The following is a 14,938-nucleotide window of genomic DNA, read 5'->3' on the forward strand; positions in this document are numbered from 1 at the left end:
TACCTAGCAACAACTAAAACATCGGTGTGTTATCAACATTGTTCTCACCCTAAATCCAAAACACAGCACTGTACCAGCTACTAGGAAGGAAATTAACTCTATCCCTGCTGAAACCAGGACACTCCCTTACTAGGAAAACAGATTTTAAAGGGTAATAGTCTTTGGTACTGTCTTCTCTCCATGTTTAACAGATAATCTATGCCAGGCAGTAGATGCATAACATGCTATACAAAACTATCTGTGGTGATACCCAACTTGTGAGTACAGTCTCTTACTGGATTGAGTCACCAAATTTTACCATGTAGTGCATTATGTTCCTCTAATCCCAGATCTGAACTCTTTAAAAGAAAACATCATGATAGAAGTTAATGAAAAAATTCTTTCCTTTTAAATACTGTTGAAAACCAAACCTGTGGAATAGCTAAGTAAATATCCAAACCAGCTACTATGTGAAGATCAGAATTATAAAACCTGCCTTCCTGGGGCTCTCCCTTACATGAATTTTCTAGTGCCTAATAGGAGCTATCTCACTCTACAGCCCTTCCCTCACTTGAAGTGCAAAGGTGGTCCCTCTAATGCGCCAATGGTTTCCATAAAACTTACATGAATTCCTTACCTTTAGTATTTTAATCGCACTCTCATCAAACAAGGGTTGAAAGTGGGCAATGGGTTCAAAGTTGCAAAGGGCTGAGAAGGAGTGAGGGAGAAGGGTGACTGAGCAGTCACGTTAATCTTAAAAACAGAGCTGAAAATCCACATATGCTACAGTTGCCTTGGAAGGGGCAGTTGTGTTTATTCTGAACTGCAGGTAAGGCTTAGTTATATTAGAATAAAATAAGCTCCAGAATACCTTTTGTGTAGCCCCTTCTCATTAAAAAATTGATTATGGCATAGAGAGACACAGCTTAAAATGGTAAGTCAACTTTTTGTTTCATTGAGCAAAATAAGTCTGTTTAAAATTAATATTTTAAGTCCTGACAACCTATGTCACTGACTAAATATGTCATCTCTTACAATCTATAAATTAAAAAATTCAAAAAACACGTTTTTGCCAGACTTCTAAAAATATTCATATTGCTAAGCTAGCTGAAATCACTGGCTAAGCACCTAGCACCAGCTGCAGTTTTTTTGAAGGAGTGGAAAGGATTTCAGTTCTATTTCCATTTAATAACACCAGTTTTTCAAAGTTAAGAAACTGAGCAACACTGAATAAGCAAAATCTTCTCTTCCCTTACAATGCATGCATAAAAAGGAACTGAAGAAGAATGCAATTCATAACTGCGGCATCTTGAAGGACATGGTGACCAGTAATGCACATTCAGGACAGTGCTTGTAATTACTAATACTTTTGTTCAAATAAATTCGTTTCAAAACACACAGGTTTAATGAAGTTCCTTTTTTATGAATCTAATCTCTATGTAGTTTTATGTACTGAATATTTTACCTACCTTTCACCAGAAAATGTCTGTTACAGCAAAACTGGGAAAAAAATGAGTAATTTATTCAACTTTCTAATCAGTGTCATTCAATCTAACAAAGTAGCCATTTCCAACAAAAATAAACACACAGAACTGAAATGTTCCAGTAAGTGTGTTATGGCTCAATTAAACCTGAGCTCAAGCAGCTGCCCGCCAGCAGCAGTAGTTGTCAGGACCAGTTAAGCTCTTTCATGAGACAGCAGCAGCCAGCACCCTCTGCACAGGCAACTCAGGAATTTGAACAGAGCGGGTGGGCGGGGGGCAGTATCTCAAAGAAAACAGGTCCATGCTTATGGGGCTGGTACTGGATATTCTGCCATTTTGGCAGATGACAGTTTCCGCTCCTTTTTTTCTCAGCCATTCCCTGAAATCTGCCTCTCTGCTCTGAACCATTGCTGTATCATGCTAGGATCTGGATTCGGTAATCCTCTGGATCACTTACCTGCAGCTGCTTTTAACATTTCTCCTTCAGTCTCACACTGCCCGTAGAACAGGTTGCAAAAGAAACACACGCCTCCTCATCAGCCACCTCCATCGCACAGTCTGGCAGCTTGCCAGAGCTGGACCATCAAGCAAAGATGCAGAGCCTCAGGTTAGGTTCCCTTCTGCAGCCCCTGATGGCAAAGCAACGATCTCCAGCTGAAGAGCAACAGGCACAAAGTTCAGGCTCGCACTGTCTTAAATTCAGCATTCTCTTACCAAGTATCACCAGAAAAAAATTGTCAGAGCCCTCTGATTTTTGTTGCCTTTCTATGATTTTGCACAGCCATGCCTGTGGGCATTGATGTAGGAAAGAAAAATCGAAGAGAGAGGAGCTGCAAGAGATGGCTGCACCAGAAAGGGCCTGGAAAAGTAGCAAGCACAGAGTCCTAAGTAAAATTCCAACAAAAGGAGTGCTCTACATGGGATCGAGCTCAGTTAAGCTGGCAATAATGTGTGAAGAGACCTCCACTTATTTAATTTCTCCAATGTGCAGAAAATCAAGGCTTTGTAATGAAAAGAATAAGGAAACATCTCCTACCCAGCAACCAGTTAATGATCTGATCCACTTAAGTAGTATTTATAGGGCTTGCTTAATCAAAGAGCTTCAACTGTACCGTTCTGGTTTGCAACATGTGGCGTATATAATGCAAAGGTGGCATTTCATTGCAAATCTGTTTCTTGTAATGGTTGTCAATCAGTAAGAATCAAGCAATGAATTCTTTCAGAAACATAAAGCATATATGCACAATGGAACTACAAAAATTCAACTAATTTTTTAGAGTTTCCTGCTTGCCAAGTTACATGATAAAACCCAGAATAATCAATAATTCAATCCCACATGGGATAACAATGAAAGTACATTAGTGCTTTATATTGAAGTCACTCAGATTGCAGAAATGGTATTTAGTATCTATCAAGTCGCAAATCCACACCAAAAACTATCTTGCTAGTTTTATAAAACAGATCAAGGCTTTGAGCACAGCTGCTATATTGGGCATTATCCCAACCCATCAAAGTTGTATGTAGTGTGTTCCCAGTATTTCAAATTGTATTTTTACTTTTTTAAATACAGATTTTTTCTATTTCGTAAGCAAGTAAAGTGAGTGTTTGTAGCATAAGGCTTTTTGGGGAAAGGCTACATTTAAGGTTCCTGTTTAACAACAAAAGTATGAAAATGACATTTTAGTGTAATTTTATTTTTCCTGATTTTCCTGCTCTGATTTTGTAAGGTATAATAGCTGTAAGATACAATTATTTTTAGAAATTCTTAAAAAAAAATCCACAAGAAAACCAAAAAAAACCCCACAAAACCTATCTGGTGCCATGTTAGGATAGATTGTTTAGATAAAAGTTTATTGCTCTAGTTACAGATGTATCCGATTGCTTCGTTAGCATTTTTGCTTATCTGCACTTATTTGAAGTAACTTCTGTGACATCAGCTAAGCACTTACAGCTCTGGTGCTGTAGGTAAGCGTTTATTTTATCAGCATGGCAGGGACAGAAATGTCTCTAGTCTTTGGTTTCTCTTTTCTAGTTTTTTTGAGTTATCTTCTCTAGTATTTCATTTTTCTGTTCAGAAAGTAAGCCAGTTATTCCTCCTTGTGGCATCTGGTTAAGGCACCTGCTGGAAAGCAAGCTCTTCAAAGTTTTGGTTTTGTTTACTCTTACAAACCATAGCCTTACGCTAGCATTAAGGAGACATAGAGACAGGCATGAACAACCCCTGCCTGTGTAGGAACTTCAGCTCCCAACACCAAACCCCTCCATTTTCAGGTCAAAGATAATAATGTTTTCACTGATGTAGTTTCAAACGGAGCTTCTCCTTTGATTATCCTTGGTTTTAATGACTAATTATTGCAGAGCAGTGTAAAACCTAGTCTATAAATGTCCTGCAAAAGGTTACTCATGATGCATTCCAGAAATTCCATTCTAAGAAATGCCAAATAATTATTAAGGTACAAGCAAAAAGCCTGATCAGAAAAACTTCAAAAATTGGTAAGTAGATACAGGCAGGCCATTAAATCTCTATCGTTTCTAAGTTCCAAGTTGCTCCATGTCCACGACTGCCTTAATTTGCAGGAAGAAACTGCATTAGAGCCATAATGAGATAGTTCATAGGCAGGTGTCCTACAGAGGAAAAAAAAAGATTTTTTTATAAAAATAAGTCTATAGTTTAACTCTAAAATTCATGCCTAAAATTTTAGAGCTTGAATAACTAGTATTTATTTTGCTGCTCTTGGGTTTGTGCATGGATAGGAGTTTATTTCTTAATTCCTGGTTTATAAGTTTGGGGGTAATTTTGGCACAACAAATTGGAATCCTCCTTGTCACACTAAGAGCCAGTTTTCCAATCTACTGAACAACTGCAGTTGTCTCCAGCTGGTGACGAGTGCAGCGAGCTTCTGAGATGCAGGACAAAAGTGCATATGTGTCCAGCAACAGGAAGAGAACATCGAATGAACCATTTCTCTCTGCATAACTCCTCACAAACAGCTCATTTCCTACACCTACTGAGCTGCGTTCCTCACGACTGCAAACTTGATAAGGTAACACAGCTCTACAAACACAGATATAAAAAGGATTAACCTAGAGCTCTTGTGTATGACACCTAAAGGAGGGAGTAGAGATACTTAAGTGATGAAGCAGAGGCACAATTAGCTGCCAAAGTATTCCAGACAAAGAACAATCAACTGCAAAGATCTCCAGCTTTCCCTGTTTCAAGTCTTAGATTATCTGAATTCATGAAAGAGTTTATGAAATTGTGAATTTTAAGCCACAACAAACCAACCCAGAACATCTGGATTTCAGCACTTGAGACTTTCCTGCTTAAGAAATAGGTAACAGTTATGGATCCTACCAATGTCCAGAAATGGAGGGGACAGAGAACATTACCAAGGTAAAGGACAGTCAGATCAGGACTGTGATCTGCTGAGCAGCTTAAGGCAGACATTTTCTCTGCAGGGTGCCATCAACTATGTCTCCACCTTACTGAAAGTTCACTCTCTTCTCTTCTGCTACTATTGACTGAAAGCTGGCATATAATAAGGCTGTACTCCTTTGATGGATAAAGCCATGGAAGGAATGGGGATGCTGTCATCCTTAGCAAATGAAAATGAAGAGGGAATTGGAGCCACCTGATGCTACCTTTCTATTTCCACCTAATCCATCTCTTTTCTTCTTTTACTTTCTCCTCCCATACCATCTCCGGCCAACAATGATGCTTCCGAGCAGATCAGATCTCAGATGTCTCATACTCGATCAATTTATACCTTACAAAAAGCTGAGTACTAGCTTCCTTCAGAGTGCTGGCAAACTCTGAGCCTGACAAAGCAGTGTATCTTGAAACCCAAGTTTAAAGAAAGGGCTGGTTTCTGGCTAAATGAGCAATGAAAATGCAAACTGAGATCACTATGTGGCTCAGAACCCCAGATTCTGACATGGGCTTAGTGTGCTTTCAGAAAAAGTAAATGCTAATTTTAGAAACATCTAGTGCATCAGTTTTTCCCCACGACTTTTATTCTTTGCATGAAGGCAATACGTGATCACATTTTACAGATGTCTGGACAGCAACCACTCAAGAAATGAACTCAAAATTAGGTGGGATAAAATGTATTTCAAACAAAATACAAAGTGATAAAGTTTTCTAAATAAGTTACCTTTAGTTAATTTTATGGAAATTTTAAATAAAAATATCTTCCCACATGAAAATATGAAAAGTTCATTTATTTCCATAGGCAACCTCATTCACAGTACAAAGTGATATGAATTTCTCGAAACTGTCACTGTACCTTTTACATATTTTTTAAGTAGCTGATCTAAAAGTTGATACAAGAATAAATTTGTTTTTGAAGAGCTGTCCAATAAACCAGATATACACTAATGCCATGCTATGACAGTTCTAGTTATGAATCACAGCTGACACTACAGCAACATCACTTTATAAATCTCATGAGAATTTTGATGTTTTACAATCAAAACATAAAACTGCCACTAGTACAGAGACTGTACAATTAGACAAATAAACAAGTGTTAAATATCTTGCACAAGGCCTGAGTTCACTATAACACATTTTGATTTACAACTTCATCTCGGAAATCTGTACAGCAGTTAGAACTGTTTCAGAGAACTTAAAGACAATACAACTTCAGGGGCTTATTTGTTCTGTTGATACAAGTGTGAGGCCTGGAAGGCAAGAGGATTTGGTGTTTGAATCCAAGGTTTTGCTGCCTTGTGTAATTTTCTTGAAAAGCAGTCAAAACCTAATGGAAAGTTAGGTACAAGGCAGGACCTCACTTGAAAATCAGCTAACTCATCTGAAATTCTCCAGATAGGTTTCCTCACAGCTATTTCAGAGTAAAAGTTCACAATGAGTATATAAAATGCAGCATATCTCTTAACAAAGAACAAAAAAGGGTCACATATACAACAGGGTATTTTTTCTGTATTCCCCCTCCCTGTATTTCTTTCACTGGAAATGGCACAAATCAGCGATATCTCACCCACCCCCAATAAAAAACTCCTAATCAATAAACAAAGGTCACTCTAAAGTCCAAAAACTTCATCTGCAATGAGAAATCCAGTGTTCATAAACTTAAGTTTTAAAAACTTTCCTTTTCTGCTCAAGTCACGTAGATGTAGGCAGACTAAGCATGTAAATTTATAATAGATAACAAAAGTTATGTAAAACAAAATGTAATTGTTAGCCTGTATGGAAGCCTGGTGGAATTTGATTCAAACCTAACTACTCATTTAATCTTCGTTCTTTTGGTATAATTGAACTGAAAAATCTGAAATCCTGTAATCTATATACACACTTACTTATCTATCTACAGACATAGATAACATTATAACAGGGGTTATAATACAAAAGTTAACACACATTTTTCTGACTTTAAAAGGCCATCAGGGTAGTTGTTAAAGTTCCACGTAAATGTGAAACAGGTGTTGCTAAAAAGACAAAACTTAACAGAAAAGGAAAGTTTTAAATAATAAGGCTTGAAACGCTGTGCACCTACACATCCAAAAATTCAGCCTTCTACCTGGGGTACTCGGTATCTGTGCAGACCTGTAAGGCCACGACTTCCCCAAGATATTTCTAATTCACATCACCATTGAGACAGGAAGACATAGTATCTTCATTAAAACAAACTAGGGCATTCTACTCACGTTCCCAGCAAAATTTCTCTCCCCATCTTCCAAATAATTGGTGGACTTCTCTACCTTTCAAAAGACTCCTCTGGTACTGCTGTCCTCCTGCATAAGCAGGTTCCACAGGCTGTTCTGTGCCTTATTCACACCACTTGTGTGAAAAGGAACAGAAAATCTGCTCCCTCCTCCATCCTTGAAATGACATGTGCCATTTCACTCCCTGTTTCTCTCCTTTTGTGAGTGGCAGACCTAGGGGCTTCTAAGCTAATCTGTAACTCAGTAGTTTCAAGGGTGCTCTCCATCAGCCCCAGCAGAGAAAGTTTTTCAAGCCTCTTTAATACAATCCTTCCATCTAGCAGGATCAGTTTGTTTTCTAAGACTGAGTTTTCAGAGGATGCTTCAGAGACTTTCATACTTAAAACCAAATGGAACGAACAGTTCTAATATGGAAAACGCTGCTGTCTTGGTGCAGTCACGTTCATTTAGCACACACCAGAGCAGCCAAAGGACAACTGATGCTTATACTTAAGATGTGCAGCTATTTCCTCTTCTCTTCTTTTCTCCTTTTGTAGTAAACATAATATAGATAAATCAATTAAAGAATAGAAACTTACTTCCTTCTCTTTACCTCTCCTTTACAAATGAATGTAAAGTAAACCAGGTGGGCTGGGCAGTTCAGCCCAGACCCTGCTCTAATTTCCACAGTGGAACGAAGATCTGCTCACAGTGGGTGAGCACAGTGGATGCACAGGGTGGAGGCTGTAAGGCGCTGATATAACCTGCCAGGCTTCCACATTTTTTCCTTTAAATTAGCTAGATTACAAAGGGCAGAAATTTTGTGTCATTTACAGTATTGTTCAAGGCATTGTAATAAGAACTTATTTGATATCAGGTTACTTTTTCAGTAGCAGAATTTGCAATTTCTTAATCAGATACCAATTTCAAACCTGTGTTCTCCATTTTGTTTTGCACTAGGGCTAGACAGTCCGTCTGCTTCAGGCCAAGCTAGATGTAACACTGCTTTCCATCCAAGTCCAGAAACAGAAGGCCCCTGGAATGCCCACATTTTGTAACATTGTCCCTTCCTCCTACTCTTTCCCAAACAACAACTTGAATGTGAGGTACAACTGTTGCTCTCAAGCAATGGTATTCACTCTGGCCACAACATGAGTCTTCCAGCCTCTTGCAGGGCCTCAGAATGATGACTTGTCAGTGAAGAGATCAAGTGGACAAGGCTTCCTAAAGAAAAACTATTGCAGCAGGAGTCAAGTGGCACATGGCCTTGGTGACTTACCTCTTGCAACTCCTCTTTCCTTTAAGTTAAGAAAACATAATTAGACAGCTTCACATATACCCAGTTTCCTGACACACTAAGCAGGAAGCATCTACAAGGAAGAGGGATTTGACCCTCTGATTTTAACTGAAGTTATTTTTTCTTTTTTATTTTTAAATAACTGGGAAATTTTGTTATAACTTTCATAAGCAACCTTTTCAGTTTTCTTTGTTGTTGTTATTCTACTCTGGTCATTCTGAAAATTGCAGCAAACAAGAAATCAAAATTATGTTCTCAAATATAAGTAGAAAAAAAATCGTATTACTTGAGCCAGATAAAGATCTTATTCCATCTCATTACCATTGCATAGAAGAGCCTCTCTTAATTTGAACTTGTAGGATTTTTTTGTCTTTGTTCTTACAAATTAGATTATATTATCAGATAGCCCATGCCAAAAGCACATACCCCAAGCCCAACAGTTTAGGAGGTCTAGCATATAAAATTTGATCAATTATTTTCAGTTAATTTTCCCTCCAATAGGTTAAATTAAAATCCAGTTCTGAAAAGCCCCCAGTCCAGGCAGATCAGGGACTGAAACCCCAGATCAGGACACTGACATTTAAGACTGCCTTTACCATGGATGTATTAATTTAATACATTGTAGAGTCCTAAGAGATGTTATTTTTAATATAAACTTATTTTCCAAATAAATTTAGAGGATACAGATTCAAGTAATTCTTCAAAGGCCTGCCTAAGTCACCCTAACAAAACGTAGCTTTCAAAAGCTGACATAAAAGACATTAGTGTGATTGAGAGTATAGAGTACTAGTAACCGTAAATAAACTTAAATAGTTTAACAGTTCTAGTATTGTCTTAAGTTTACACAGATTATCTTAACATAACCTACAATGTTTACCATGAATATTAACAGCACATAAGCATCACAATGTGTTAGGTATTGTTTTCTAAACCACAATTTCACTGGTCCCAGGTATTTTAAAATAACAGGACTAAGGCAGCAGCTATAATACACAAACAATTCTTTAAGAAATATGCTTAATGCTATTACCGCTTAGAACCGTGGAAATATAACAAAATACAAGTCACATTTACAGCATAAGGCCCTTTGGTTTCTTAAGCAGCAAATGAAAGTACAATTTCTTCAGTGAAAGGCTTTCAAAAATAAAGCATGTAGGCTTTCCATAAAAAAGGTAACTAGTCCTTTCCTTCTCAAAATAGCCAGCTATAGTCTTCAAAATATTATGTAAGAAAGCTCCTGAAATTCCTAGGAAAGAAAAAGTTAAAACCCAACAGTAGTATCTGACAGAGCAGAGATTCTATCATGGGCAAGCTGAACATACACCTTCTGGGAAGTAGAAGAAACTACTGTTTGGTTTTCTGGAGAGCTTTATTAAATTTGGAGTAATACAATAAAAAGGATCCGAAATACCTGTGTATTTACCATATATTCTAGAGCTTACAAATCTGTATTTGAGAACTCGCTTCATATTCATCTATCCTTCATAAGGATCTGAGTTAAAACAAAATTAAAATGAAATAGTTTATTCTAGTCAAGGCAATTTATAGCAGTCTGCTTTTTCACACAACCATGTGCAACTTGTATGAGGCAATCCTTTTCCACCTTCCCAACGGAGCCAAAATCTATTAAGTAATTCAAGATATTTCTGTGTAACTAAACAGTGTGCGTTTAGTTACACAGAACTGCTTAGTTACACAGCTGGGGCAGTCAGCATCTGAATTTTACAGAGAACATTCTTTTTAGGAGGTTCCATAACTACTCATATTCTTTTTTCACACCAGTTAGAAGCAGTATCAAATTAGCCAAAACACTGCAATATATAATAAATGTGATCATGTCACCACATGTATTCTAAAATCCTGCTGCAGTGGTATGTTGCTTTTGCTATGTGGCTGGTAACAAGGATCTGGCATTATAAAATAGGTTGTAAACCAGCATGACCATTGGAGCAGTGTTCTTACTCTGTTCCACACTTGCACAAAGTTTTAAAACAACTTCTTATGCCTCCTGAATCTTGCTGTAGTTTACTACCACATTAATTTTAATTATCTTATAAGAGAAGAAATACAAAATATTTTCTCTTCTTAGCCTCTTACACAGTCACTGGTTAGAGATCTTTCTATGTAACATGGCTAACAAAACTTTTTGAGGCAGCATAAGAATTCACTTTTTGCAAACTGTCATATGGCAAAATGACAGTTTGTGCCAAATTCAGGCAACACAAATCATCAATAACAATTCAGCAGACACGGAAAGGACCGGGCCGCAGGATTGCATTCACTAGCGTTATTACCCTCTAAGCATTTTTGTTGAATTTAAGAAACAAAATTTTGTAGGAAATTTCACAGGAGTTCATTGAGTACACTTCTGAATAATTTTGAAATACTTAGCTGCTTCTTTTTCGATCGAATATATGCATCCTACCTTCAGTGCTCTGATGTTCGGTAAAGAGACAGGAAATCTCTAGCATGTAAGATGACTTTGCACTTAACGCAATTCCTCTGCAGTACCAGGTGAATGCAAAAATCAAGTCTTTTTTCCAGTGCAAAGGTCTCTACTTTGCTGGGTTGAAAGTTTCCCCAAGTCATGCTTTTACTAATCAAAAAAAAGATGTTAATCAGCTTACCCATGATCCAAATTTCATTGATCTTTGAAAGAAGAAAACAAAACGTTTTACCCAAAAAGATCTTTTAAGTCATTACTAGCCGAGCTGCTGTTTGTCATTGTGTTTGCTGGTTGTGCAAAATTCTGAGGAGCAAAGAAAGGATTACCCTGTATACCAAAGCCAGGCTGTCCTATCATGTTCATCTGAGGTCCCAAGACTGAACTGCTCGCACTTGGGGACCCTTGCGGGGGTACAAACTGATTAACCCACTGGCTTGATTTCTGCTGAGCCAACTGTTTCATACTAACTTTGGGTTTTTGAGGACCAAAAAGGTTATCTAAAGCAGACATATCTGGGGGTCTGTTTTGTTGTGTCAGCGGAGAGATTGCAGATGCAGCATTCATAGGACTGTAATTTGGCATATTGGCAGTCGGTACAATGTTCATCTTGGTTGTTGCTATTGCACTTGGACCACTGAAGAAATTCTGAGTGGTGGGACCAGCTCCCATACCGAATCCAGCAGTCTGAAAACCCATATTAGTATTCAGTCCATTTGTTGTATTTCTCTTTGTGTTGTCAATAGGTGATGAAAATCCCATTCCAACACCCATAGAAGGGACAGAAGAGAAGCTGTTTGAAGATGCAACTTTAGCTTTGTTGATAGAATGGCTAGTCAAAGATGACATATTATCTATCAAGGTATCAGTCAAGTCTTTTGTCTGCAAAATACATAAAATGCAGTTAAATGCTTTTCCTGTACAAACACTCTAGCAACAGTCTTTATCAATGCCAACAGAAGTGGCATTCATTTTTCAGAAATTAGAACTTACTGCATGGAATTGGGCATGAAAAGTAATTATACACAAAAGCAATTAGGTTATTTTTGTTCTTTGCTACTTAGAACTAATTGTTATACACCTTTAATTTGACAACTAAGACTATACACAAAGTACTACTGTGACGTTTGCTTACATGCCCCATTCCTATCCCCAAGCCCTTTATGTATTCAGTTAATAAACTCTTCAGAGCAAAAGCTTTTTTAATATGTGCTTTTTCCTTATCTAGAACAATGGCCTTCCAATAATAATTATTCCTTTGGAAACACCTGTAATTTAAAAAGTGGGAAATATTGCTAATGATGCAAATGGAAGGCAGATTAAAATTTGTTTTAGTTTTTCTCAGCTGTGGCATTGTATTACCAGTGAAAACAAAGGTGACTCACAGGAGAAAAAAAACGCTAAATGCACACAGCACTTGAAAGGAAAAAGCATCACAGCTCCAGTGGAAACTGTTCTTTCTCACATGCTTCACTGGAGGTGTTACTGCAGTTGCTTGTGGCTTAAGAGGTTGCTGGCTTTTCAGTTTCTGTGCCTGTTCTTGCTCTTTAGCTAACTTTTGCTTCTCTTCAAGTGTAAGTGATGCCTTTAAAAGGGAAAGAACTGACACTAAGTTGCACAGAATGGTTATTCTTACACTGATATTTTTATTTCATAAATAGCACTGTCATTTCAATATGTGGCAGAACAACATATATTATTTATACAAAAGAAAGTGGATAAGCACAAAATCTATTATAATACTCATCATATTGCTAAAAAGTACTGAAAGCAAATAAATACAATATTAAAAATAGCATAATGAGAAATTTGAGCAGATTTCAAATAAAGAGGTATCACAACAAAACCATTTCAGCTTTGTGTTCTTAATGTTGAGCATAAGAAAAAATGTTCTTCACAGTTTTTGTTTTTATATGGTTACCAACTGGCACTTGATATAGAACTGCAACTGACCATGGAGTTGGAAACGGAATTTTATTTTAACATTGCTTAAGAGGCTTTTCAGGATTTTAACTCTATTTTTGTTAATGATGAAGGATAAAATAATGAAATCATTCCCCCTTAGTCTAAAATTAGTGAGAGGGTTCAGATAACTAGAAATGGAAATGATAAAATGTATAGATTCTGGGGAGCCATTTACATAATTAATAGCATTGAAAAGAATTTTACAATAGTTTATGCTTGTTTAATATTCTATGTCATGTCATGCTTTTTCTTTGCTTCTTGTATTTATCCCCATATTGACTGTTCATTTTCACTTAACTTTGAACTGTACAATAAATGTTAGTCTTTGCTACTACATGAAATTCTACATTTTATCTTCACCTCTGTTTCTAATTTTATCATAAAGTTGCCTATTTTGATTTTCCTATCTAAATGACTGCTGGAAGTTTCAGTTTCATTGAAATCTATAATTAAGGAGAAAGAAAGTGACCGAAAATTTATAATCCTAATTGCTGTCTACTTTGTACAAAGCTATTTTCAAGGAAAGGCTTTCACAGAAACTCAAGGGTATGATTTGAACATTTTTCAGTGGACCTTCACATGTGACTATGTGCGGTGCTGTGCTATACAAAAGCAGTTAGTTTTTCTTTCAAAGCTTTAAATATGATAAATATTTACACATACTCTTTTTATGCAACCATATCAGCCTTGTATTAGACAGATGGATATAACAGGATTGCAAAACAAAGTAAAACACACCTTTTTCTGTTTTGATGACGTCTCATTCTCTTTACTATCAGATCCTCCAGTTAGAAGGTCAGTTCCACTAGTGTTAAATACCTTGTCAATCTGTTTAAGTTCAAAGAAACAAAACTTAGTTATTTGAAACGTTGTAATTTAAGGTAACATAAATACTAAGTAATTTTAAATTTCAAATTTCTATATGTAAGTAATGCAATAAAATATTGTCACTTACCTGATTACTTGTACTACTAGATCTTGCCTCTTCAGACACACTCATTTGGTTAGCTATATCCAAAGATCTATATAGTGCAGAGTATACATATTACAAAAAAATAACTTTACAGTCACATCCACAACACTAATTCAGCAATGCAGATTATTCTTCTGCATTTAAATAATACCAAAAAATACCATTATGAGAGCCCTGTCATTTTTATAGAATGTCTGTAGGAGACGGGAAAATGTAAATATTCTGAATTGTAAAGGTTTCCTAATGATCATTTCACGTGGTCTTAGTTCCTCCTTTTGAACGGGGTGACACAGACTTTAGGTAGCCCAAGTTAATTTGACTCAGAAATCTCACCTTGTATCAGACTCCATAAAACAGCTCTAAACATCTTCAAATATCACTGCCTTCTAAAAGGCTGCAATGTTTATGTTTCTCCAGTATGATTTTGGTTCTCAACAACTACAGAAAAGCAGCTTAGCATATAGAAGCAAGACATAAACTGTACTTGTGGAGCTCAGTATTAACTTTTAGATTTAATGAATTAATTAAAAATTATTGACTCAAAATAATAAACTGTGACTGAACTGTATAAAAGGAAAGGATTTTACTCTATGAAACCATTGACATCACATTATTATCATTCTAGCCTAATAAATCTTTGCTGACAACAGTGCTTATTTGAGGTAATTCTCAAATACTGAAGTAAGAATTAGCTAGATTTTTTTATTGCCATGGCTAGAGTTTTCTCACATTTGCTAAAAAATTAACTGAAATTTATCTCTACTCACTTGTTCCTTCTCTAATACACATGTAAATAAACACTTACTTCTGTTGCTCTTGCATGACATGAAGTTGCTCAAGTTTTGTTTTATGCTCTGCCTCCAATCTATTAAGCATGTCTTTTATAACACAAATAAAAGAATTGAACTGTAAAAGAAATATACAAGAAGTTTGGATTTTGCAGTGATAGAATTCAGACATGTGTAACTTAAAAGGTAGTATCTCATAAAACTTACAATACACAATGTCAGATAAACTGCAGGTTTTTAAATAATTTATAATCCACCTTCACTATCTTCCATTAGATACCCAACTACAAGCAGAGTGTATACTGAAACAGTGACAAATATATCACTAAAAAATAAAAAAAAAAAAAA

General features: G+C 36.4%; 1 protein-coding gene across 1 annotated transcript in view; it reads right to left on the reverse strand.

Annotated features, from left to right (window-relative positions):
- Window positions 1-5,674: 5,674 nt before the first annotated feature.
- SCYL2 (SCY1 like pseudokinase 2) overlaps window positions 5,675-14,938 on the reverse strand; it is a 38,574-nt gene continuing 29,310 nt past the window's right edge. The window contains exons 13-17 of the mRNA XM_009284169.1: window positions 14,608-14,708; window positions 13,785-13,851; window positions 13,568-13,657; window positions 12,330-12,449; window positions 5,675-11,746 (exon numbers count right to left, since the gene is read on the reverse strand). Coding sequence (XP_009282444.1) covers window positions 11,096-11,746; window positions 12,330-12,449; window positions 13,568-13,657; window positions 13,785-13,851; window positions 14,608-14,708 — 1,029 coding nt within the window. The 3' untranslated portion in view covers window positions 5,675-11,095. The remainder of the gene's footprint in view (window positions 11,747-12,329; window positions 12,450-13,567; window positions 13,658-13,784; window positions 13,852-14,607; window positions 14,709-14,938) is intronic.

This window comes from Aptenodytes forsteri, unplaced genomic scaffold (assembly GCF_000699145.1).
Source record: "Aptenodytes forsteri isolate BGI_AS27 unplaced genomic scaffold, ASM69914v1 Scaffold60, whole genome shotgun sequence".
Classification (NCBI taxonomy): Eukaryota; Metazoa; Chordata; class Aves; order Sphenisciformes; family Spheniscidae; genus Aptenodytes; species Aptenodytes forsteri.